Source organism: Tympanuchus pallidicinctus, unplaced genomic scaffold (assembly GCF_026119805.1).
Source record: "Tympanuchus pallidicinctus isolate F22 unplaced genomic scaffold, pur_lepc_1.0 scaffold10, whole genome shotgun sequence".
Classification (NCBI taxonomy): domain Eukaryota; kingdom Metazoa; phylum Chordata; class Aves; order Galliformes; family Phasianidae; genus Tympanuchus; species Tympanuchus pallidicinctus.
The window spans coordinates 8,830,732-8,857,874 of record NW_026294619.1 but is presented as its reverse complement, the minus strand read 5'-3'; the positions used below and the strand labels follow the sequence as shown (position 1 = coordinate 8,857,874).

At 38.1% G+C, this 27,143-nt stretch overlaps 2 protein-coding genes across 6 annotated transcripts in view; one reads left to right on the top strand and one right to left on the bottom strand.

Annotated features, from left to right (window-relative positions):
- LOC128091853 (uncharacterized) overlaps nt 1-27,143 on the bottom strand; it is a 265,583-nt gene that overhangs the window by 235,176 nt on the left and 3,264 nt on the right. For 2 of the 5 annotated variants that reach the window (XM_052705256.1, XM_052705247.1), the window contains one exon: nt 21,548-21,719. In XM_052705256.1, the coding sequence (XP_052561216.1) occupies nt 21,615-21,719 (105 nt within the window). In that variant the 3' untranslated portion in view covers nt 21,548-21,614. Of the gene's footprint in view, nt 1-716; nt 2,858-5,160; nt 5,230-13,309; nt 14,697-21,547; nt 21,720-27,143 lie in introns of those variants that run through there. The other 3 variants (XR_008211530.1, XR_008211531.1, XR_008211532.1) reach the window with 3 other exon arrangements.
- On the top strand, nt 665-25,151 carry CIP2A (cellular inhibitor of PP2A). Its single transcript, XM_052705366.1, has 21 exons — nt 665-811; nt 3,193-3,340; nt 4,439-4,551; nt 6,042-6,136; nt 6,688-6,784; nt 7,733-7,855; nt 8,004-8,149; nt 8,741-8,816; nt 9,688-9,915; nt 10,385-10,544; nt 11,582-11,723; nt 12,428-12,527; nt 13,381-13,499; nt 13,905-14,097; nt 15,584-15,658; nt 15,742-15,852; nt 16,885-17,081; nt 18,515-18,628; nt 21,969-22,051; nt 22,562-22,701; nt 23,699-25,151. Exons 1-21 carry the CDS (start codon nt 665-667, stop codon nt 23,867-23,869), a joined length of 2,778 nt encoding a protein of 925 aa, XP_052561326.1. The 3' UTR covers nt 23,870-25,151.

Sequence of the window (27,143 nt, the reverse complement as noted above, 5' to 3'; positions counted from 1 at the left end):
ACTTCTAAATTGTTATTTTGTTCGTGATGTTACTTCTTAGTGGGGATATATGGGTAGTATTTCAACTATGTCAATTTGTATTTGTATTAGTAATATCAGTTAGATTTCTTATTAATACCAGATAGACTTATTTCTTATTATGTATCTTTACTGTTTATTGAAGGACTTTCCTTAGCAGGGTCTGTTGTGTCAGGACAAGGGGAAATGGTTTCAAACTAAAAGCATTTAGGTTGGACAAAAGAAGTTTTTTGCAATGAAGGTGATGAGGTTGCCCAAAGAGGTGGTGGCTGCCCCATCCCTGGAGACAATCAACGTGAGGCTGGACGGGGCTTTGAGCAACATGACCTAGCTGTAGGTGTCCCTGTACATTGCAGAGCCTGAAACTGGGCTATCATTTGTGTCAGACTGCGGTAACACACAGCAGCTCCATGTTTAACTGCACGCAACACTACAGCTTTTACTCAGGCAAACTAACGTCCATCCCGACAGAAATACCTCACGACACAGCACGACAGAACACACCACGGCACCGCCCCTGCCACTCCCATTCCGTGCCTCCGGCAGGAAGATGGCGGCGCTGCCTCCCGCCGTGCCCCGCGGGTAGGCGGGCGCTCCCGTTCAGTGGGCGCTGCCGTTAAAATGGCGGCGGCGGCGGGAAGTACGAATGGGGTATGCCGCTCGCGCCTCTGAGGGAACGTTTCGGGGTGTTATGGATGCTTCAGGTTGTATGAAGTCCCTGCTCCTGGCAGCCACGCAGTACCGGGCTGCTAAGACGCCGTCCAACGCTGCTCTGGTCCAGCGCAGCCTGGAGGTGAGAGCGGAGCGCCTTGGTCCGAGCGAGGGGTTGGCCGCGGTGTTCGTTCTCTCGGGCGTGAGCGGCTCTTCTCGGCACTGTTCAGTGGCCGGCCGCGGCTGGCTCCACTTCTTGGCGGTCGGCCTGGGCTCCGAACTGCCGTGGGCTCGGTCGACTCAGCCTCGAGGCGGCCGCGGCCTCCCTCTCGGCTCAGCGGGTGGAGACTGAGAAACCCCCTGTCGGGGTTGTCTCCTGCGGGGCGGGGGAGGGAGAAACAGCTTATTTCTGTCCCTCGTACTATTACTTTGTCCTTTATCATAGCGTTTTATGCTGTTTTTGTATGTACATGCACACAGACGTACTGGATGTTTACATATGTGTGTGCTATTCACAGAAGTAAGGCATGCTTCTACTCTCTGGCCCATGAAGATCATTCTGATTTCCCAGCTTAAAAATACAGTTCGAGCGATGAACTTGCCTTGTACCTGCCTTTAGCCGGTTTCAAGTGATGTGTATTCACAGATGCCAGCTGCTGTAGCCACCCATACCTTTTGCTGTCCTGATGCAGCCCTTACAGCTGGCATTGTACTGTGGTGAGTGACTGGGACAGTGACGGAGCTGCTTCATCTGCATTACCTTTCTCAAATACAGATTTTCTTAAAAATTATAGTTACTAAAACATCAATATAGAAGATGTTATTTGGCTTAGCCCTTCAAGAACTGTGTAGATGTGGCACTGAGGAACATGATTAGTGTGTGTATGGTGGCAATGGATTGATTGTTGGACTACGTAGAATTGCTCAGGTTGGAATGGACCTTCAAGATTATTAAGTCTACCCGCAACCTAACCATACTATCCTAACTCTAACAACCCTCTGCTAAATCATGTTCCTGAGCACCACATCCAAATGGTTTTTAAACACATTCAGAGGTGGTGACTCAACCACCTCCCTGGGGAGCCTACTCCAGTGCTTAACAACCGTTTATGTAAGGAAGTTTTTCCTCATATCCAACCTAAACTTACTCTGGCACAGCATGAGGCCATTTCTCCTCATCCTGTCACCAGTGAGAAGAGACCAACTCTGTTCTTGCTGCAATCAGCTTTCAAGTATTTGAAGAGAACAATAAGGTCTCTCCTCAGCCTTTTCTTTCCCAGTTCCTTCAGTCTCATAGGGAATAGGGGGATATTCCCCAAGCCCTTCACAAGCATTGTTGCCCTTCTCTGAACCTGCTCCAGCACCTCTTTCTTTATTGAGGTGCCCAAAACTGAACACAGTACTCAAGGTGGGACCTACACTAAAGCTAAGTACAGGGGCAGGATTACTTCCCTAGTTCTGCTCATCACACCATTTATGGTACAAGCCTTTGACCTTCTTGGCCACCTGGGCACACTGCTGGCTCGTATTCAGCTGACTGTTCATTGGTACACCAAGGTCCCTTTCTGACAGGCAGCTTTCTAGCCACTCCTTCCCAAGCCTGTAGAGTTGCCCGGGGTCGTTGTGACCAAAATGCAGGACCTGATAATTGGCCCTATTGAAACTCTTATTGTTTACCTTGGCCCATCGATCCAGTTATCAATCCCATTGATACAGATCCCTCTGTAGGTGCTTTCCTCCCCTCTGGCAGATCAACGCTCCCTCCCAACTTGGTGTCACCTGCAAACTTACTGAGGGTTCACCTCAATCCCCTCATCAAGATCATCAATAAAGGTGTTGAACAGAAGCAGCCCCACTGCTGAGTCCTGATTGACACTGCTTGTTACCAGCCACCAACTGGATTTAACTTCATTGACCATAACTCTTTGGGCTCAGCCATCCAGCTGGTATTTCACCAAGCAGAGCATATGCCCATCCAAACAATGGGCAGCCAGCTTCTCCATGAGGATGTTGTGGGGGACAGTGTCAAAGGCTTTACTGAAGTCCAGGTAGACCACATCGACAGCCTTACCTCTGTCCACTAAGCAGGTCATCTTGTCGTAGAACAAAATCAGGTTTGTCAGACAGGATATACCATTCATAATCTTTTCCAACTTCAGTGATTCTGCAGTTAACTTCCTTCTCTGATCTATTGTAGAAGAGTACACAGAGGATATGGGAAAAAAAAAAAGTTATATTGTTCTATCATGCATATATAACACAAGTCCAATTATATGCAGGTCTATTACTTTTAATATCCCTTTAAATGGGCTTTTCTTTGACTCAGGATTCCATTTTTCATTATAAGCATAGAGTTCTCACAAAACAGCACCAATCTATTACGACTTATCTTCAAGCGGAATAAAACCTTTGTATTTCAGTCCAGTTCTTCAGAAAAGAGGTTATTGAGTTGAAGTACCAGAGATGCATACAGAGGAATGAGACCTAGCAGTTAAGTAAGTTTTTTCTCCTTTTTATCTCCAGGTAATCTCAGGACTGAAGCTTACAAGATTATTTGCTTCCAACCAGATTCTACCAAGTGAATGTCTTAATTGCCTAGTAGAACTCCTCGAGGACGCTAATATAGATCCTTCTCTGACATTGTCTTTGGTGACTTTACTATCACAGCTAGGTAAGGTTTGCATTTTAACATGAAATCTTCGGTCTTAGAAAGAGAAGACAAGGCAGGTGTTGATTCTGTGGCATGTGTGATGAACTTCTTAGAAAAACCAAAGGTATGAAAAATAAGGAGCTTTTCAAGTGCTTGCCTGATCCACTAGACAATACATTCAAGATCAGATAAAGGTGTTAAACCACTGTTCAAAACAGATGTGAAATCATTATTGTGAATGACAGTGTTTCATATTTGTCAGAATTGTCGTAGGCCCACATGCTTCAAGTTTCCCAGTTAGAAAACAGATCCTAGAGCCTTTCACTTGTTTGGTGGGGTTGATTTTCTTTCATAGAAGTGTGACTTCTTCATTGAACGATGGAACTCTGTGCTCACCATAATGGCATATGTAGGTTATATGTATGGGGAAAAAATTCTCTTATCCCTCAACTTAGGCTTTCTTGTTAGATATGGGTAGTTCTTTGAGATTTAAGTTGTTTAGGATGACCCATTGTTTATCTTCTCTTTTTAAATGATTACTGTAAAATGATACATTGTTGGGCTTCATAAATGTATTTCCCAACCTCTTGGATTCTGGAAAACTTTAAGAATCAGTTCTCCTCCAATTGATCTGTTGTTTTATCTGAGTTCCTTGTTGGCTATGTCTTTTCTGAGTCTAAGCAGAACAGATTTTTTTTGTATTACTGTTGCTATATAACCTTATCAAGTTATTAGTTTTAGTTTGCTTGCCTATCTTGGCATGAAGGAGGAAACTAATGTCGTTGATTTTGAGCTTTAAAGCTTCTCAAATGCAGGATTCAAGATTTCAGATAAAGCTTAAACTTTGTTGGGAGGAGATGGATGCTTTCTTCACTGTCCAAACATTTCAAGGAAAGGTCTTAACTGACTGTAAGTTCAGAAGTGAGGTGGAGATTCAAGTGTATAGGAGCTGTGGTTTGTAATTATTTGTGAAATATATTATGGAAAACTGATGAAAGACTTTAGGTTATGCTTAGATCAGTTGCTAAAATGATAATTGCTTTTGCTGTTACATATGATTGTGGGTTGGTGGGTTTTTTTTGTTTGTTTGTTTGTTCTTAAATATTTCTTATATTCTAGCTTCAGACAATGAGACAAGAGAAGCTCTTCGGGATACCTATAGTCTGACCAGTGTGCTGGCAGGAGTGGTTCATCGAAGTTCTACTAATCTTAGTGATCCAGTCTTATTACAGGTAACAGGAATTAATGTTTAATGTTTGCTTACTGAGTAAAAGTAGACAAGCTGGATGTTTTGTTTGCTGTGTGAGTCTAGTGTGACAGGATTTTAGCACTGCAGATTCTATGTATTCTGTCTGCAATATTGCTTGTGCTTCTTACCTGTTCTAATACATTTGAAGAAAAAAAGAGAAAACATTTTTAAATTGGAAGCTTCTACTGTGTGACACTACTGATTGAGAGCTTGGAAGCTTATTTTTCATTCTGTTTTTCATTTTATTTTTTATTCATTCTAAGGTTCCTAACAAAAATTTGAATATTGTTTTGTCTAATCAGTAGGTTGGCAATTGTGAAGGAGCAAAGGGCTGTGGCTGCTGGCTCTCTGGAGGTTTGCAGAGTGTATGTGCCTCCTTCTCTTTAGTCAGTGGTATCTGCTGTCGAATAAAAGGGACTGTGCTAATGGAAGCCTCCTTTTAGGAGCCTAGTGCAGACATCATTATATTATTGCTTCATTTATTTATTTTCAGTGAGTATGTTACATCTCCAGTTTCACCAACTTGCACCTATAATTTCTGTGTGCTAAACAATAAAGTTGTGCTCCCCCCTACCCCCCCTTAAATACATACAGGTTTTCTCACACGTAGGTTTCAGCTTTCAGCATGTATTTGCTGGCCATCTGTGGTCACATCTCTTTTCTGCATATGGAAAGAAAAAAAAAAAAAAGAAAAAAAAAAGTAGTTTGCTATCAGCTACATTGCCCTTACTCAGTGGGAAGATTAGTCAAGCATCCAGTGCAGTGCAACTTTTCTAATGTTTTGCATATTTCTCAAAGTACTAGGAGTTCCAGAAGCTTTAAGAACCCCACTTGACTTGTCAGTCAAGGGAAAAGATTTTGTAGCCACCAAATAACCCATTTATAAGACCTTTAAACTCTTATGTCAGCTATTCTACGCAGTAAGATTTTATTTCAGCTGCTATCCTTAGCTATGCTGTGGTTTTTGTCATGTCTGAGTATACTCATGTCACATTTAAATAAGTTATATGCCCAATAATCCTGGATGAAAGACAGTACTATCATTAGATCTGTTGGCAGTCCTTACAACACACCTGTTTTACTATAAACATAATTCCTGCTAGAGGCTGCAAAGTGCTTTTGGATTTTTTGTGAAACTTCTAGGTCTTTCACTGACAGAATGGAGAATTGACTGATGAGGAAAAAGGGGAGAATTGGATGGGCTTAAGTTGCCTCTCTGCCAAAATAAAACCTCACTAATATGTTTGGTCTTTTATTAAGTACGTGGAGATCAGTGTGGTAGGATATTACTCAGTGTGCTTGCAGCAGCATGCGTAATTGTGATGTTAACATTACAATTGAAAAATGAATTGATTTGTCGTGCTTTATGTCTCTATTTAGTTTCAGCTGTAAGAAAATACCTTATGTACTTAATTAACATTTTTCAGTGAGATTCTGATGGAAAGGCATGTGAGTAGCTCTTTATTTCCTCAGAGTATTCAGTTGCTACAGAGGCTAACCTACAACGTTCCCGTCTTTTGCACTGGTGCCAACGTCAACGAACTGATTTCATTTCTAATGCATCATGTGTAAGTTTGTGTTCACTTATCTTTGCTCATGGGAAATACCTAGCTAGGTTTCTAACCTTTCTGAAGCCCATGAGCCTATTGCACTAACATGGTCTGCAGAGGGTGCTATGATATTTTTGCTCTGAAGTTGCCAGAGATGTTTCTGGAACACATTTTAAAGGTTGTTAATGTTATGGCTGTGCAACTTTAGGTGGCTGAATATTAATTGGCTTCTTAGCTCAGGGTGAGCTAACGAAGACAAAAGCTAAAAAAAAAAAAATCATTCTTGTCACTGTAAACATCCTTCTTCTAGAATAATACAAATTTTGTGCAAGTCCAATGACTGTTAGACACTGGCAATAAAGGACCTCTGATAGCATTTATTTTGATACTTGTTCTTCCTCTTAAGCTCAGTTAAAATCTGCCTGAAGTCTGGGGTCTGCAAATGTTAGTTGCACTTTTCTTGGAAGAATGGTAACTTACATACACAAAAAAAGCAATTTTACTGTAACTAATCTCTGGATGCTTTAATGAAAACATCTTTGTTTAAACCTCCGGATTTTTCTTTTAAGTCAGTCCACAGAAGATGAGCTAACAATACCATGCTTAGGACTTCTGGCAAATCTCTGTCGTCACAACTTATCTATTCAAACTCACATAAAATCTTTGGTAAGTCTTTTGTTTTAGTGGAGTGATCCTCTGACTTACGGGTGACAGTGAGTTACTTCACTGAGCTCTTTTTTGCAGCAGTAATAATCCTGACCTTGTTGTTCACTGTTTTGTCAAACAACGGTGAATATTTCTCTCACATTAGAGGATACAATCAGTAGAACTGAAAGCTGTGTGTTCTCTTGTTTTTTGTTGCTGTGTTGTTGCACAGGCTTGCATTATGCATTCAGTTATTCCAGCTGTTCTCTACAAGCAAAAGGTGAACCTGATGTTTGAGTATCTCTTCCTTAGAAGAACTACTAAATGTTGTTATAGTATATATATTTATTCTAAGCTGTAATAAGTTTGGCCTGGAAAGAGACTTGCTCTTTCAAAAGATAAATCAATAAAATACCACTGATCTTTTAGTGGTCAGGACCTTTGAATCTTCAAATACACATCCAAATCTGATCTATGCAGTGTGTCTGTTCATTAGTCAATGCAAACAGCTTATTTCCTCAGTGGAGGAATACAAACTCGTCTACATGGCACTGAACGTTGTACTACTTACCTTGGAACAAATGCAGGACAAAAAAGGAAATAACTATGTCCAAGTCTGTTCAAAGAGCAGATAGGAGATAGGGTTAATTTTCAGTGGTTGCTTTATGTTGGAGATGTTAGCAACGTGATTTTCTCATCAGCCTGTAAAATAATGATGTAATTCCTTCCTATTTTTTTCATTCTATCCTACACAAATTCAACAAATTCAACAGAGAATTTAGTCACTGATGTCATCCTCTGTGCAGTAGAAGAGCACTAAAATAAATTTCCTAGAGAACATTTGTCATGGCATATTTCTGTGTTATTCATTATTTGTATCTCTTGTTTATAAATATTTGCAATATGTAAGTTTGGTGCTCTTACAGAACAAAATACAATTTTTAATACCTGTGCTTCTGTGTGTTTTAGAATAACGTGAAAAGTTTCTATCGTACCTTAATAAGTTTCCTGGCGCACAGCAGTTTGACTGTGGTTGTATTTGCACTTTCAATATTATCAAGCCTGACTTTAAATGAAGAAGTAGGAGAAAAAGTAAGTGATATTTTGAAATCAGTTTTATTTTCAAGTTGTTGGTAAATCTATTGGCCAAACTCAGAAAATAATTCTAGCTAATTTTTATATGCAAGAAACCTGAGCAAGCAAAGCATGTTCACATGCGTAATTTTATTTTTCCTTTCAGCTCTTTCATGCACGGAATATCCATCAGACTTTTCAGTTAATATTCAATATTGTTGTAAATGGAGATGGTACTCTAACAAGAAAATACTCTGTTGATCTACTTATGGATCTTCTGAAAAACCCCAAAGTTGCAGATTATCTTAGCAGGTATGGCTTCATTAAAAATTCATGGTTGCTTCTTGAGTGTTACTAGATGAGTATCTGCTCTATCCGAAGCTAAAGGGTTCTTGTGTTACCTGTTTTACACAGAAGCATGAATTAAAACCTGCGCTTTAATTGCTGCTTAAGAAATGTTTAATGATTGTGTTCAGTAATTCTTTGGTCAGTATTGGTGGTCAGACAATCTGATGAATAGCTATCATGCCTTTTTTTTTTTATAGTCCTTCAATATTTTGAAGTGTAGTAGTGCTGGCAAAGTGATAAGAATTTTCCTGCAGGGCGTCACAGAGTTGTTATGTGAAATGCTTGTCTACTGGTTCTGCACATTCTGCTAGCCAAACTTAGTTGCTGAACTTCAATCCAAATCTCTAGCAGTAAAAATACTTGTTCTAATTCTGAGAATATTTTTAAAATTTAGCTTATATTGCATTGAAACTACACCATTACTGTGCTTGAAGTGTTTGGGGGTAAAAAGAAAATTGGACTCAGGTATTCATTACTTGAACATTATTAGATATTGATACCAAATTATTGATACTAAATTATTTTTTTCCATCTTTGCTTCCATTTGTGCTGTAGATATGAGCACTTCACCTCATGCCTTGGTCAAGTATTAGATCTCCTTCATGGAAAGGATCCAGATTCATTATCTAAGGTACTTCATAAGAAGACCAAGAGGGTACAAGTCATAATATAGTTCCACATCTGAAGCCATAAATAGATTCCTTGTGTGTGAGAACTGATAATGAAGTAAATTGACATAAGGACTCTTTATTGACCCTACAGTGTTTATCAGCTTAAATCTAATTCTTAAAAGACTTTATGGTTGAATTTGTTTATTTGTGGGTTATTGGTTGTTGGTTTTTTTTTTGTTTGTTTGTTTGTTTTTGTTTTTGTTTGCTTGGTATTTATTTCCTAGTAGTTCTAAAAGCTTAGAAACACATTATTCCACAGTATTTGGACAATTTGATGTCACATTGGGTTAAGCATTTCTCTATTGCATTCAACTTTGTCTCACTACCACTCTACATAATTAAAACATTGGCTACGTGGTGCTAAATGCTAAAATATGATTTGTCCTGAAAATGTTTCAAAGATATATGTTGACCAATCTTAAACTTTTCTAATCAAAGCATTTTTGCATCATAGTAAATGATGAAAGCTAATGTTTCTATGTATGGATTTTTTTTGTTGATTATTGGTTATAATTGAGAAATGTGTTGACATGGAGCTTTCCAGGGGTCTTCATCTCACGGCTATCTGTCTGTATCTCAGAATAGCATTTCTACGACTGAGGAGTAATTAGAGAGCAGTTGGTCCTTTTTTAAAATTATTTTTAATGACTAGTCTAATGGACTGTGCTGCTGACTTGACTTCACAGAAAAAATATCCTTCATAGAATTCTAAAATGTCAAGAGCAATTGTTTATAACTTAGATATCTCTTAGATTTGTGCCACGGGAGTTGCAATTTTTATATGAGTAGCTGGTTTAGAAGTATTTGAACTCTTTCATTCACTTCATACAGATCTTAGAACTGCTGCTTGCCTTCTGTTCTGTGGTAGAACTGCGTCATACCCTGCGGCAGGCAATACTGGAACCATCTGGCTTGCCAGTCTCTGGAAATACCAGATTTGTGACTCGCTCAAAGACTTTTGAACCATCTGTTGCATTGGTGCATTTGTCAAACCAACCATTGGAAGGCTCTGAAGACTGTTCAGTTCTAGCACTGCAGCTATTCAAAGAGGTCTTTGAGGTATGAACGCTAATGATTGAGCTTAAAGTGCTACTTAGCTGTTACAGTTTTGCTTTGATCAATTTTTAAGTATTTATTAGTGTTTTACTTGAAAAACGGGACGTAAAAATATACCAGAAATGTTTTTAAAATTCCATACTTTATCAAACATCTGTTTTTAAGCACATTAGAAATATATTTTGAGGACTGTATTAGAAAGATATCTTTTCTGAAAATTATGTTGGCTGTTCATGAAGTAGAAACAAAACTATTCAGTACTTGTTTTCAAGGACTTGTAGAAGTGAGTTTCTGTTTTTCCAGCATTATTTGTTAAACTTGATTCTCCAGTATGATACTGATCATAAGTCTTAAACCTGAAATAGAAATAGTCTGGGAAAACTTGAATACAAGCTTGAATACAAGGAGTAGAGTCGACTTGTCTTCTTTATTATGTAGTTCTAAATATTGACATAAGATTTGTTTATTACAGGATGTTGTTAGTAGTGGGAACAGTGCCTCAGCTGAACACTTTGTGGATCTTTTGCTGCCTGTTCTTCTTGATCATCTTCAGATGCCAGAACAGATTGTGGATGAGCTGTTAGTGAAGAAAAAGTGTGAAAGAATGGTCAAGGCTATTAACGTTCTCACAGATATCCTTTTTTATGTGCCTATTGTCTGCTAATTTATTACTTCTCCACTATCATCTGCTCTAAGGCATTAGAAGAAATATCCATCTTGGGTCACTCTAACAGCTGTTAATGGCAATAACTGTACTAATCTTACTTAGGACTGTCATCTTGAAGGACCCTTAGTAGCTTTATAATTGCTGTGAAATTATTGTGCAGTACAGGGATTCCAAATAAAACACGGTGATTGTTCAACAGTATAGAAGCACTTTACAGATTAAAAAATGAGTGTTTTCTACTGAAATTACAAGAGGCTTTTGGGTGGGCTTCTTCTTAATCGGTGTAATATTTTGGTCTAGCTAAGTCCATTGCAGTGTCCAGCCAAAACTGGTGACAGTTTTCATCAGTGAAGCAAGAGGAAGAATGATGTGAAATTGTTTCGTTTTATACTCCCTGTTTTTAATGGGACTTCTTTCATTAGAATTTAAGAGCAGTTTTTCAATCTAACCTCCTTTCTGTGACAGGATTTGGACCAGATTTGGGGTGAGTTTGGTGAGTAAGCAAATATATCAAGTCATGTTCAAGAATCTAGCTATGAATTCCTTGAGAAACATGCTACCTTCTGCTTCTGTGTTGCTTTTCTGAATTTGGTGTAATGAAATAAGGAGAACACAACTGCAGGATGTAGTCTGGCATCTCAGCTGAATTCTGTGAAGAAGAGTCTTGACTGGCTCTCCCTTAGAACTAGTCCTTTTTTTAGGTACTGGTTGTTCAATCCCTCTTGTTCATCTTCTTTATGCAACTCATATTATTGTAGTTTCCTTGGCTGTCTGTTTCCAAGTGCATGCTTTTTTTTAGCTGAACAGTTGAACAGAACAGTTGAACGCTTGATATGTGTGTTAAGACACACATAAACCTGAGAGGTTTATGTAATTGGGCTTCAAAAGCATTTTTTTAGCGTATCGTGCTTTGATATGCTAGCTTCTCTTTTATTATTAAAATAGGGCCTTATGATGCCAAAACCTAAGCATAGATAAAGTTTTATTCTTAACTCAGCCTACTGCTGTGCAGAGACGACGTACTGAAAATGCATGCCTCAAAGCTCCTGACTGCCAGCCAATGTGTGTCTCTAATTGAACACCAGTTTACCTATAGTGGGATTGATGCTGGTTTTGGGACCAAGGTAGTGGACTCTAAAATGTGGTGAGCACAAAAATTTATCTAAAATTTAATTTACATAGACTTTTTTGAGAGTTGTGATATTGTTCTAGTAGAAAGTATACCATAGTTGAAATTACTATTTAAATGCAAATAAGTCTACACTGTTTTAAAATCAAATTTAGTATTTTTATACCAATAGGATGTAACATGCTAGTCAGTTCAATGAATAAACCTAGCCTAAACATTCTGGTATTGTTTTGTGTGTAGGTTGGAGTTCCATTTATGTGGTACAGTGATTTTTAAACCTCATCCACAAGTTTATCTGAGTTGTTGCTTTTCAGAAACAATATCATCCACCAGTACTGGGGAAAGAAGGAAGCTATGGTTGCAGTGGGGGAAAAAAAAACCAAAAGAACAGAAAACACATCCCTTCAGTTCAGAGTCATTGACTTGAATGTCAATAAAACTAATAGTTATATTCCCAATAAAATAAATTGACCTGTGATTAAAACCTCTTTACTTTCAAGGTGAAAGTGCTTTAAGCTTCACTGCTATCCACAGTATGCTGGAAAAGCTCAACAGAGCATCTAAGGAGCTGAATGATCTCTCATGGTATTGGCACTCATGCCTTGCTAGAGATGGTTTATTTATGAAGGTACATGTTTGCTTTGTCTTAATTTATTTATCAGTGCTGATCTGACAAATTTGTTTGCCTTTTTTCCACTTCGCTTTTGTGTATCTAAAAGCAAACTTGCTGCTGATATTATTTTGAAAACACTTGATCTTATGAGCAGACTGAAGCAGGATGTGCCTGGTATGGAAGTCAGCTTCTACAAAATCCTACAGGTATGAATTTAAAGCGTCTTATAAAGTAGAATGTCTTATAAAGGGTATCTGTGAGGGAAAGTATTTTGGAGCTCTAGTCATTCTAGCTCTGAATCTTTTTTCATGCTTATCTCTGTCACGCTAAAAATTTTAGGGAAAAGCTACAGTTCTTAAAGATTGAGAACTTAATCTTGTTAATTCTTCTAAAACAAGACTAATTTGCTATTACATCTCTTATTTCAGTAAAGCACGTGAAATATTTCAGTTGCCTGTTAAGAATTATCCTTCTAAAGCCACATTAGGATTGTGGTTTGAGGGTAGTGAGGGATAAGAAAAAGTTAACACAGCTATGTAGTTGAATAGCTTCTGAGGTTATTTAGCATGAAACATATCCACCTACTCTGTGACTTTGCACAGTATTTGGTTTCTGTTGGTCAAGATGTTTGCTCTGTAGATAGAAAATAATCTGGATAATCAAGCATTTCATATTGTTTGGAAGAGTTTTCTTTGAAGAATGGGAATTTTTTACAGTGAGAGTTTCAAAGTTATCGGAAAATCCTCATAAAACTTAAGCTTGTGACTCTTTATGATGAAAATCAAGCAGATGAAAATTTGAAGGAATTATGTAGTCTCTTTATGGGTCATGCTGACTACAGAAAACAAATTTCTAAACACTTCAAAATGTGAAGTGTGTTTTTCTTTTTTAAATCCTTTCATTAATCTTAGCGTTCTGAAATGTAGAAGAGCAGTACTTAGAAGGGTAGATTTGTGTCTGTTCTTGTAGGCCTTGGTATTGTGATGTCTGGGGTTGTTTTTTGTTGTTGTTGTTTTTGACTGTTATGTATTGTGCTGACCAAAATAGTTTCTTGTTTAGGATCAGCGCTTGATTACACCTTTGACGTTTGCTTTAACGTCAGACTACAGAGAACAAGTCCAAGTAGGACTTAGAATATTGTTTGAGGCTGCACCCTTACCAGATTTTCCTGCTATAGTGTAAGTTTATTTTTGTGATAACCTGATAAGATTTGATGTTTTTATAACCTTAGTGATGCTCACGTTTCTTGAGTTATTACTTCCAGTTTATATGAGACAGAAACTTTAAGAAAAATTGTCATTTCCTCCTAATCTCAAGGTAAGAGACAGTAGTGGTTTTAGAGGCTGGAGGAGGTGGTACTGACTGGTACACAACTAACAGCGGATCCTTGACAGTATAATAGTGACTTCTGTACCTCAGGATTAACTTTTCTCAAGTTTGTGTGATAATTCAAATGTAATTATTTCTCTAGTCTGTCTTTTCAATGAAAGATAAGTTAATTATGCTGTGAAATATTTCTCGTCTTCAATCCTTGCAGCAGTATTTGAAGCAGATTGTTTTTAATATCAGTCATGTTTTCACAGGCTTGGTGAAAGCATTGCTGCAAATAATGCTTACAGACAACAGGAAAAAGAACACGCATCAAAAAGAATCCAACTGCAGTCACCCTTGATCAGCAACGTTACAGTGAGGAGTTCTTCATCTTGTGCTAATGGTGATGAATCCACAACTTCAAGTGTTCAGGAATTAATACAAAAACTTCATTCTGGACTAGAAGTTAGTATAATTTTATGTTATCTTTGCTACATATTTGACTGTTTTTAATCAGAGTGTTAGGCTACAGTGTGTATATCAGTTGAGCTCAGTTTATGTTCCTACGTTTTTAAGAGTTCTACTGAGCTCCTGAGCAGAAGTCAGTGATGTTTCTTTGTGAAGTATTGTAAGTTGGGCTCCCTTGTTGGAATTCCCTTCTCTGATTGGGTTTCCCACCCCTTTCCTAAATGCTGGGTGTGGAGGTAGGTGTCAGATATAGTTGCAAGTAGCTGGAGTTGGTGGGGTGTGTACAGGGAGTTCCCCCTTCCTAAGTGCGTGGCTCTGTATGCATTAATGGAAGTCAGCACAAAGTACCTAATGGCATTACATGCAGCAGCTCCCAGTCTTGTGACAGCTCATGCAGCTCTTTAAGTTTTTGAAGTAGAGAAAACATTAGTGTTCAATGAATCTTTTCTTAGGCCTTCTAAGTAGTAGAACTTTCCTTTAACAGTGCATTAATTAAAAATTAGTTTACATGATCACTTAAAATACCTGATGCTTCATCAGTGTTCCACGAGGCTCAAATATGTATAAAAACATATGAATCACTTTCAGTAGTATTACTGCGGAGAGAAAATGAAGGGAACTTACAGAAGCTTTTCTTGTAGTCAGTTCTATGTGCTTTTATGTGTTACTGCATCTTTGCAAGCAGGAAAAGAAACTGGAGCTATGTGGGAGCTACTATTAATATGCTCAGAAGTATATATCTTGCACAATGGTTCAAAACAGTGCAGAGAGGGTACATTTTTAATAGGTGTCCATTTTATGAACAGAGAAATAGCTTACACTTAGTCCCAGGAGAGAGCACATGAATGCCTGCTCAAAATTGGCATTATTATAGTACTGCCTAAGGGAAAAAAAAATCCTAAAGTTACCCAGTTGCATACTTATTTGACTCGGGCATATTCTAATGAACTAATTGACTTCTTGAACAATACATGTGAAGTACTCCTCTAGTAATTTGATGGATTAAACTAACAATTTTTGTTCCAGTTAGTATTCTTTCAGAGCTTCAATCTTTTCTGATGGTCTGAATGCTGAGAAGGCTGTGTATTGTGAACAGTATTTTCATCTTTGCATTTTTGGTTGTTGATATTGAGGCAAATGTTCTATGAGGGGATTGCTAATTCTGCAGCAAAGAATAGACCAGTAGCAAAGAATAGGAACAAAGTTACAGTCATTATATTATCTTTTCATAGTATATGATTGATTTGACTTGATAGGCCTCTGCCTCTGAAGATGAGTAATCTTCACCCTAGTAAATTTATTTTACAGGCTTTCTGCAAGAGTCAAATGAATATAATTAAGTAGTCGGTCTCAGAGATTAATATAAAATTAAAAAAACCTCTAGTGGACAGATTAAAGTTCACAAAACTAAGCTTTTCAGACACATTATCTGTCCAAGTAAATGCAGATTTATAGTAGCAGTAATTGCAAAACGTTTCCACAGGTTAAGGAACCAATCACTGACGTGAGGATTTCTGACATAATGGATATCTATGAGCAGAAGCTTTCGTCATTAGCTGTGAGTACAACCTAATGTGTATGGATACGATGCTGTTGGTAGATTCAGATTATGTTAATGAATAACATTCTTCCTTTGCACAGTCAAAGGAAACTCGGCTTCAAGACCTTTTGGAAGCAAAGGCTCTGGCTCTGGCTCAGGCTGACAGACTGATGGCCCAGTACCGATGTCAAAGGGCTCAGGCAGAATCTGAGGTGAGTGTGATCTCCTTCTGGGATTCTGGTATCATAGAATCATAGAATGGCCTGGGTTGGAAGGGACCTCAAGGATCATGAAGTTCCAAGCCCTCTGCAGCAGACAGGGCTGCTAAACTCCATATCTAATACTAGACCAGGCTGCCCAGTGCCCCATCCAAGGCCTTGAACACCTCCAGTGCCAAGGCATCCACAGCCTTTCTGGGCAGCCTCTTCCAGCACCTCACCACTCTCTTGGTAAAGAACTTCCCCTTGACATCCAACTTAAATCTTCCCCCCTTCAACTTAAAACCATTTCCCCAGTGTTTTGGGGCAAAGTAAAGACTGTCTGGGTAGCTTTGACTGTATTTGCACATGTGGAAACTCTATACTGTTTAACTAACCTATACTTAAAAATTAGGACAATCTTAATTTTCATTGTAACAATGCAAAGAAAAACGAGATGTTTCTTTGGAACTCTTTTTTTAATGCCCTTCCATATTAGAAGCCAACAAAACCATCTTACTGTACGTGAACATTTGTTAGCCATTAGTGTTATTTAATGGTAGTAAATTTAAAAATGAATAAAACCACTAATTAGTATTCTATGTAAATATTACTGGTACTTGATGAATGGTTTACTGTTTGTGCCTTTTAACTACTTGTCATTTCATACGAAGACTAACTCTCAAATATATACTGCAGTGATGCAAGCTTTATTTGAGGTGTGCTTTGAAGGTTCATAATTTCTGTTATTCAAATAAAGATTTGATAATTTGGGTTGCAAATTATGGAAGCCATGGCTAAACCATATCATATTTTACTTTCTTTTTTTTCTTCACTTCTAGCACTGGCTATAGAGGGAGCTGAAGGAAATTAGAATGAATTAATTAATTTGTATTTACTACTAGGAGACATAAACTATTTTCTTAACGTAGCTGATGGCATTTTAGTGTTAGATGTATGACCTCAAATATGCCTATTAAGACATAATTTATAAGACAGAAATGTTTGTAATTGCTTTTTCTCTTGGGGGATGTTTTCCACTGAAAGGCCCGAACTCTTGCTGCAATGCTGAAGGACGCAGAACGAAAAAATGAAGAACTTAATGTTTTGCTGAAAGCTCAGCAGGTAGAATCTGAAAGGGCACAGACTGATATTGAACAGCTCTTTCAACACAACAGGAAATTACAAACAGTTGCTGAGGAACATGAAATGCTAAAAAAATCATCAGTTGATCTTCTTCAGAGGTAAGAAGCTCAGGATCTTAAAGGAAATTTGAAATATTCAGCTAGAATGATGAAGGTCCTCAATGGCCTGGTTAAACTGGATGAGAACTGAAGTAGTATATGTTGAAGATCTAATTCAGGGAATGACAAGAATTTTGTGTATTGCTTTCTAAAACAAACCAACAGAGCTTAATTTCTAATGGTTCTACAGCCTGCTCTTTGCTTCTTTCTTTACCTTTTATGCTGTCTTGATGACATGCTATAAACTGTCTAGAGAAACAGTCAGCAAAATATGTTTGTTTAATGTAGGAGTTTGTATGTTTGATTGCTTCTGTAGTAAGCCTGACTGAAATCAAGTGATGTAGGGAGGAAAGATGTACTGTGTGTGTCTTAAATTATTTATAAGCATTATTTCCTCTGGATTTCAGGCTAAAAAACACCTAAGGCATGGGAGAAATAAAAAGTACGTAAGGGTAGAAATTTTTAATGGAGAAATAACATGCTTAGGAAGAATAAAGGCTCAAAAGAGCTTTGGCATCTCAACTTACATGAGTTGTTTTCATCACTAGGTGTCAGCAAGGCAAAGAAGCTGGTAAAATTGAGAGCAGTTTACTTGCTTTACAACAGGTGCAGGAATTGTATTGGAAATTTTGAAGTTATATCTCTGCCAATAATAGTCATTCAAGGAGGAAAAATATTTGTTCAGGAAAATCCATAATGGATGAGATGCATACATCTGGTGTAGTCCCTGTGGAAGTTCCTCCTTCCTTGAGTTGTATTCAATTGTATGCTCTATGAGCAATTGTTTGGAAGAAAGCATCTTTTAATCTATTATGTAAAAGCTGTAAATTCCCAAAGTTGGAATAAAATAGCTTAGTGATTTTTACACTGGTTTTATAAAGTAAAAACTTGCTTTCTTAATCTGCAGACTTTAAGTGCTGTTCGTTAAACATAACCAGAAAGCTGACATGGGAGGAGAGAGTTTTCCTTTCGGAAAGTAGTAAAGTGATTTGCTTTGAGCATGAGATGTGCCTCAAACTTTTGTAAATTGCACTTTGCACCATCTTCAGTATTTTCAAGTTCCAGAAACTTGAGCACTGTAGAACTGAAAAGTATCTCAGAGGATCTCTTAAAAAAAAGTGACTACAAAAAGTTTATTTGTAACATTTGGTTCATATCGAACATTTAAATACGTCTCTGTTGGGGTTTTTTTGGTTTTTTGTTTTTTTTTTATTCTTGAAGAATTTTATGCTGGAGGAAGGAGGGAAGATCAATAATAATTAATGAAGCTTTTTTTTTTCCCCCCAAGAATGTACATTTAAAAAATGTGTCTTGTTTTTAACTTGAGTGGAATGGCTGAACAAGAGAAGTCAAGTATTTTTTTTACAAACTATTAAACTAAAAGCTTTTCAAAAGCACTTATCTTCAACCATAAGCCTCTAATTTATTTGTAGGTATGAAACAACTGAAAGACAACATAAAGATCTACAGATTACATGCAATTCCCTAAATAAGGAAATTGAAGCAATGAAGAAACAAAATGAATCACTGAAGCAGCAGAATGACAGGTAAGTTAGGTTCAGTCTCTAAGCAAATTAAAGAAAAACAGTAAAATTAAATAGCACTTCAGCATTCAATTTGTCAATTATCTGTGCTTCAAGTAGAATATTAGAGGTCTATTATCCATCATATTTGAAAGGTCATGGCAGTCTGGTGAAATTCCCACTGACTGGAAAAGGGGAAACATATTTCAAGAAGGGAAAAAAGTAATATCCAGGGAAGCACAGGCCAGTCAGTCTCACTTCTGTGTTTGGCAAGATCATGGAGCGGATCGTCTTGAAGGCCCTGCTAGGGCTCATGGAAAATAAAAACAAGGTGATTGTTGTTAACCAACATAGTTTCACCAAGGGTAAGTCATGGCTGACTAACTTGGTGGCCTTTTGTGATGGAGTTACAGCATCAGTGGCTAAAGGAAGAGCAACTGATGCCATCTACCTGTGCAAAAGCGTTTGGTACTGTCTGACATGACATCATGGTCACCAAACTGAAAAAAAAAAGGATTTGATGGATAGACTGTTGGCTGGATAAGGAATTGACTGGATGGTCGCACCATTACAGTCATTGTCTCGGTGTTCAGGTGGAGACCGGTGATGAGTGGCGTTCCTCAGGGATCGCTGTTGGGACCGGTTTTATTTAACATCTCTGTAAGTGACATGGACAGTGGGTTTGAGTGTACCCTCAGCAAGTTTGCAGATGACACTGAGCTGAATGGTGCAGTTGATGCACCAAAGGGAAGGGATGCCATCCAGAGTGGCCTGGATCGGCTTGAGAGATGGGTCCCTGAAGTTTAACAAAGCCAAGTGCAAGGTCCTGCACCTGGGTTGAGGCAGTCTCAAGTACAGATGCAGGTTGGGTGAAGAATGGCTTGAGAGCAGCCCTGAGGAGGAAGATTAGAGGTTGTCAATTGATGAGAGATTCAATATGAGCCAACAATGTGTGCTTGCAGCCCAGAAGGCCAACCATATCCTGGGTTGCATCCAGAGAAGTGTGACCAGCAGGTTGAGGGAGGTGATTCTGCCCTTCTACTCTGCTCTCGTGAGACCGTATCTGGAGTACTGCTTTCAGTTCTGGGGCCTCCAACACAAGAGTAACATGGAGTTGTTGGAGCAGCTCCAAAGGAGAGCTGTAAAGATAATCTGAGGGCTGAAGCACCTCCCCTGTGAGGACAGGCTAAGAGAGTTGCAGCTGTTCAGCCTGGAGAGGAGAAGGCTCTGAGTAGACCTTACAATGCCCTTCCAGTACCTGAAAGGGGCCTACAGGAAAGCTGGGGAGGGACTTTTTACAAGGGAAGGTAGCAACAGGACATTGGGAAATAGTTTTAAACTGGAAGAGGATAGATTTAGATTAGATATTACGAAGAAATTGTTTACTATGACAGTAGTGAGACTGGAACAGGTTGCCCAGCAAGGTTGTGGATGCCCCCTCATTGGAAGCATTCTAGGCCTTTCTGGATGGGGACTTTGAGCAACCTGTAGTATGAGGTGTCCCTGCCTATAGCAGGTGGTTGGAACTAAGTAATTGTGAAGGTCCCTTCCAACCCAAACCATTAAATGATTCTAAGTGTAGCTAGAAGAAGTAATAGATCCTTCAGAGTGATTTTCTATGTGTATATTAGATGAGAATCTGTATTAGTGATTTCTGTGATTTTTTCTCTTGTGTTGGTTCAGAGCAGGAGGGGATCCCTACAGACTGCAGCAACAGTAGGAATTTAAAAAACAAATGAAGTCATTTTGGGAGTGGGTTTTTATTGGAGGGGAGGAGAGAGTGTCTTGGTAGTTACTGAATTCTTAAATGTTGTTGTGAGCCAAGATTTTCACATATTCCTTTTTGTCAAACAACCTTTAACAGAAGGGTTGGATCAATGATCTCTAGAGGTCCCTTCCAACCCCTACAATTCTGTGATTCTGTTTTCTGGAAGAAAAAGAGAATAGGGACAAGGCGAGGGGGGAGAGAACCTAATAAATTAATACACTTTAAAATTATACTAGAAATAGGGATGACTGACATTCCATCCTTGGTGCTTCAACTATAAAGCTAGCGCTACTTCTTTCTTGTTGAGAACAAATTATAACTTTTTTTCTTTCTGATGGCTTAAGATAGAGACTTGGTGTATCTTTCACCCTCTTAGCTAAATAAGTAGGGCTCTTATTTGAGAACTTTTGTTTGATACTTAATTTTGCAGAACACGTTTTTAAAATATGCTTACCATCAGACCCTATATTCACTTCAGAGATAAAGTGCTACCCTTGATTTCAAAGTTCACTTCATCCTTCCAGCTTCTTGCCTGTGACTGGGACTGCTCTTGACTTCTGCCTTGAGTTCTGATTCAAATGGAAAACTTTCATTGAGATGCATTTGCTTGTGAATAAATGTGGGCGCCTACTTTCATTGGAGCAATATGCAGCTGAGTATAATTGGGGAAGTGTTCTGAGAAGGATCTTCCTTTTTTAAGCCAAATGGGATAGCAGTTGCTGTATAAATACTCTTGATTAGTTACATAAAACAGACTGAACTATCCTTTTCCCCTCTTGTTGCCAGAGGCTGCAGATAAGAAAGTGGATAAACAGGCCAGCAAGAATAACAATAGGTGTCACCTAAATGGGGTAAATGGGAGATGGAATATGCCTTAGAAGTTAGATGGAATATGCCTTAGAAGCTAGCTAGCAATGGAGACAGTAAATTAACTTAATGGAGTTTGAAGTGCTTGGGTTACAGCTGTAACGCTGGCGGATGACAGTGCCTATATATTTTGTAAGATCTAAATATTATTCTAACTAGTAAAGACTGCAGCAAACTTATGTATGAGCTACAGTGAGGTCTTTTGACACTTCATTTTTTTTCCTGCATGTTGCACAGTTGTTTGGAAATGTTTAGTGTAGTATCACAAAATCCTTATGCACAGATGTGTGCACATAGATAACACTTACCTGAAACAAGGTTTTAGTAGTGGCATTGTCAATTCAGGAGCGTACCAAGAGCTAGAAGCCTGTATTGTCAGTCACTAATGGCAGTGAATTCTGACTCAGGTTGAAAGGTCATTTCATTTCTGCCATGTGATCTTGAATGTCTTGTGGCTGTAATCAAGAGCAACAGTCTAGGCTGTAGGAAAAAGAAACATTTCCAGAAATTTCTACATTGTCTTAGATTAAGGGAGATAAATAATTTTCATGGGAGGGGAAAAAAGAAAAAGACTGGGCTCACACCCTGCAAATTCACCTTTTTGTTGATTTGATTTTTAAGCTCCTGACGAGAGTTACAAATGATGTGAAAATCATTTTAGCTTCTTAGAGCAAAGAAATGGTGATGTATTTTGCTTTGGGAATTAAAAATTTCTCTCTTCAATATTAGGACTGCTGCACAGTTGGTAGAATCTGAAGAACATAGAAAACAACTACAGCAACAGCTACATGATAGAGATAGCAAAATAGCAAGTAAGTCATTTAACTAAAAAATCATTATACCTACAAAGCTCAATTTAAAAGATGCTGTTATGTGCTGTAGAAAAGCAGCAATGTTTTTCTTAGTAACCTGTAAATCTAAAAGGTAGCCAGCCATGCATAATTTGACAGTTGATGAGACAGATATATCTTTGTGTATTTAAGAAAATATAGATATATTTTTGCAAGACTATATAAATATATTTTTTCCAAGACTATATTGATTTCACTAAATCCATACACAGCATGATTTGTGCTTTCTCTTCACAGCATGTCCATTTAGACCCATTTTCTGTGGGAATCGCAACTTGAAAGAGTTCAATTTAACTCTTCAGCAAGTACCAAAAAGCAACTGCTAAAACTTAGCAGTAGGTGGCACTCAGTAGTGCACTTATTAGCAGCTATGTTCAGTACTAAAAATGTGTATATACTTGTTTCTGAGGCAATACAGTATCTCTTTTTTAAGATGGACAACTGGTGTTTTAACATGTTGTTTTTTGTAAGGCTTGCAACAGAAAATGAAAGTTCTGGAAGAAAAACTGAAAGCTCAACAGAAAGAAAAAAACAATATGGAAGAAACTGTTGATGTTCTTAGAAAGGAGTTGAGCAAAACAGAACAAGCGAGGAAGGAACTGAGTATTAAAGTAAGGAATTATTTCCACCTGCACGCTAGAGACTGGAGTTTTAAGTATCTATATGACTGATAGAGCTGAATAATCATTATTTCGGTTTCGAAATGATTCAATAAAACTAGAATTGACCCTATAGTGAAGAAGAATGAACTCTTAATTATATAACTTTTGAGTTTCTAATAGCTGAGCTTGAATTTAAGAGCAAAGTCAGAGTCTAAGGGCTGTGCGAAACATAGTCTACATTGTATTTGGAAAGAAAAAAAAACTGGTGCAATATTAAGTAAGTAAACAGCACATTCCTCTTCAGTTTCTAGTTGTCTACTGTGAGTAGAGTTATTATATATATAAAATCTGAGTTATTTGTTGTTTTTTTGTTACTGTTTTTTTCCTTCCCCTTTCTTGCAGTCTGCATTAGGATACTGCATAGGGATGTACCAAAACACTTCTGATTTTCTTGATCTTTGAAATTCTAATAAAACATTTAATTTTCATCTCCAAGAAAAAGAATGTCTTCTCTCAAAGCAGAAATAGAGACCAGTTTGGCCATACTTCGAAGTTAACAGGATAATGTGTGGTTCATTTTACATAAAAGCTAATCAGTAATCACAAAGAAGTATGCAGTCTGTCAAAGCATTTACAGTATTCCCACTCCCTAGGACAATGCTATGTAGTATACAGCAAATACTTCCCATCCTCTTGGTAAATATTTATCAGTGTGTGGACTGAAATGAAACATGGATGGATGAACTGTGAACATTTTTGTTACTTAAGTAGAAGAATGATAAAGTGGGGTTTAGTGCATCCCATTGGTATGCAATGTTTTGAAGTGCATCAGTTGCTGTAAAACGTCCATGTACACCAAATGTACACCTGAAGAAAGTATTTCTGAAACAAAGTTGTAATTAATTGCTTGCTTAAACTCATCACCAGACTACTTAGCTTTTACTGTGTTTGTATGTTTTTTCAGTTAATGATGGAGTGAATAGTAACATTTTGGCTGTTTCTGCAGGCATCTTCTCTGGAAGTTCAAAAATCCCAATTGGAAGTACGCTTGGAAGAAAAAGAAGCACTTGTAAAATTACAGAAGGAAGAACTGAACAAACATTCCGCTATGATTGCAATGATTCACAGCCTAAGTGGTGGCAAGTTAAGCACAGAAGCAGTGAACCTCAGTTTATAGGGCTCTTGTCATCTAAGTTATAGTAGGAAATACATATGAATTAATGTATGTACAAAAACTTTTTAAAACATGAAGCTAATATACTATCTGGCTAAAGAACAGTCACCTAAAAACTGCAGTAGCTCAATATCAATTGAGAATAAAAGATAGAATTATGGAAGTTCTTTTTGAAAACACTGAGCTACTATACAGCAAATAGATGTTCTGACGATCTTGGTAGATCTATTATTTATTTGTACTGGGACTTGGATATAACTGTTGTTGGTGACTAACCTTCCTAAGTGGATAGATAGTAAAATGGGAGTCACTCAGCCTTTTTGTTAGTTTACTCTGCTATTGGCCGTCAGGAAAGCATTTTTCATAGGGTAAGTGCTTTCATCATTTAATCTTGATAATTTTCACTCTTCTGAATACCACCTGTTATTTGTGCAGCGTTGCTTTCCGATGCCTAAGGCACAAGAATAGAAATGAAATGGATTATGTTAATTAGAATGTGTTATATTGAAAGCTGTTTTTCAGCATATTAGTGCAAATACTTCCTGAAATAAATATGCGGATGTGTTTCTAATTTTGAGGAGATTAATTTGAGGAAGCAGAGCACTGAATTTGAGTGATTCTTTTTTTTTTTTTTTAAAGTAGAAACGTTTAGAGAAAGCATGCTAAAATGAAATGCATGAATGCAAAAATATTTCTTAAATACTAGGTAATGCTTTCCTACATCACTTTTTTCATTCTTGCAAAAGATTCTGCAGTTTTTTAACAGTCCTATCTGATACTTTGTTAGCTGCTGTCAATGTTGCCACTTTCTGCTCAAACAGGATTTCATATATTTTTTATAGCATAACTATTTAGGAAATTTCTTCTAAAGGATACTTTCATATGCATGGCTGAACACTTTCCTGTCCTTAGTTCAGATATGACATGAATGTCTTTTAGCAGTTGTCAGAATTACTTCATTAATATATGTATTTTGGTAGAACTACCAGAGTTTATTTCATATATGTCCTCTTCTGTAGCATTACTGGTTTTATGTGTATCTAATTTGTTATGACTAGGTCTTAAAACCTTCCGTTGCGTTGCAGACGTTTTACTGAATCTGCTCAATTCACAACTAAGTATAATGTTGTGCATTCACTTGCAATTATACAAGTCACATGAATTGTATCTATTTTAACCTGTTTCTAAAATGTACTTATTTTTATGTCTTAATGTCTACAGCTTTAACTTATGGTTGTTCTGGTCTCCGTGAAGACTAGGTGAATAAAAAACAAATTGCTCTGTGTCTTATGTATTCTGTTAAGTGAGGTAAATTAGTATATAAAGCATGTTGTTTGGCTCCCTTTTTGCATAAAACATCATTATTGCTTAGAATGGTCAGAAAATAGGTGTTAAAAATGCTGAGTTGAGGGTTTCTGTTAGTTTTGCAAACCCAATTGGGAAAGAAAGCCTCATTAACTATAAATTTCTACTTTAGTGTAGTGGATTAAGAACTTTGAGAGTCAAAGTAAGTTTGCAGACATGAATTTGTTACTATTTCAGTCTCTTGGTCACAGGGAAAGGGCAGCTGAATGCTTTTTTTTCTCACTTTCTGCCACAAGCTACTCTTAAAAAAATCAAGTAGAAAATGTCAAGCATGTTACTAATTAAACTGATAAATGATGGTTTAACTTTGATTTCAGATGGTGCACTGGAGGGCCAAAATGGCATGCTGCTCAACAAAGTAAGGTTATACTGTTAGGAGGCTCATGGGCCCAGAAAATATTAGATGACGAATCCTTGCAGTTTGCATTATAGAATCCACAGTAAAATATTTGTATTGTGGTATACAAATATTGATTGTTGCTTTTTTTTTTTTCCCCTTGGAAAAATGTGCTGTGTCAATATGCTTTTCTAAGCCAAGTGTCACTGAACTCTGTTGGGACACACTACAGATAAATGTGTAGACATGTCTAGCTGCCTTGACAGTATTTCTGTGTGCCTTCCTGGCAGTGTTTTCTCAGTCAGTAATGAGTAGTAGATAACAGAACTAGCAAATAAATTGGTTTCTATTTAAAATTTTCTTCAAAATATGTAGCACTTCTCACTGTGTTGTGTTGATACAGCAGAAGAAAGGGATGCTGTCCAGAGGGACCTTGATAAACTGGAAAGGTGGGCCCTGGTGAACTTAATGGGGTTCAACAAAGCAAAATGCAAAGTGTTGCACTTGGGTCGAAGTAATCCCAGATGTATATACAAAATGGGAGATGAACTTCTTGAGAGTAGCCCTGCTGAGAAGGACTTAGGACTCACAGAATCACAGAAACGCCAAGATTGGAAAAGACCTACAAGATCATCTAGTCCGACCAGCCCCCTGTCACCAGTAGTTCTCACTAAATCATATCCCGCAACGCAACATGCAGACATTCCTTGAACTCCAGGGTCAGTGACTCCACCACCTCCCTGGGCAGCCCATTCCAGTGCCTGACCACTCTTTCAGAGAAGTAGTATTTCCTAATGTTGAGCCTGAATTTCTCCTGGCACAGCTTGAAGCCATTCCCTCTGTCACTAATTACAGGAGAGAAGAGGCAAACCCTCAGCTCACTAAAACCTCCCATCTGGCAGTTATTGCTTTCTCTAAGGTCTCCCTTGAGCCTCCTCCAGACTGAACATTCCCAGCTCCTTCAGCCGCTCCTCATAAGCCCGGTGCTCCAGACCCCTCATCAGCTTTGTTGCACTTCTTTGAACCTGCTCCAGGGCCTCAATGTCTTTCTTGCAGTGAGGGGCTTGAGGGGCTCAAAACTGGACACAGTACTTGAGGTGCGGCCTCACCAGAGCTGAACACAGGGGTCCTGGTAAATGAAAAGCTTAGCAACCAGAGGCGTGTGCACTTGCAACATGGAAGGCTAATGGTATTGTAGGGTTCCATCAGAAGAAGGGTGAGGAAGTTGATTGTCCCCTTCTGTTCTGTTCTCATGAGACCCCAGCTGGAGTAATGCGTCCAGTCTGGGATTCCCAACACAGGAAAGATGTGGGGCTTTTGGAGAGGGTCCAGGGGAGGGCCACGAAGATGATCCAGGGTTGGTGCACCTTTCCTATGAAGAGAGGCTGAAGGAATTTGCTCAGCTTAGAAAAGAGAAAGCTGTGGGGAGACCTCATTGAGGCCTTCCAATATTTAAAGGTAGTTTATAAACAAGATGGAAATCTTTTTACAAGGGTAGATAGTGATAGGACAAGGGGGAATTGTTTTAAACTCAAGGAAGGAAGGGTTAGATTGGATGTTAAGGGGAGGTTTTTT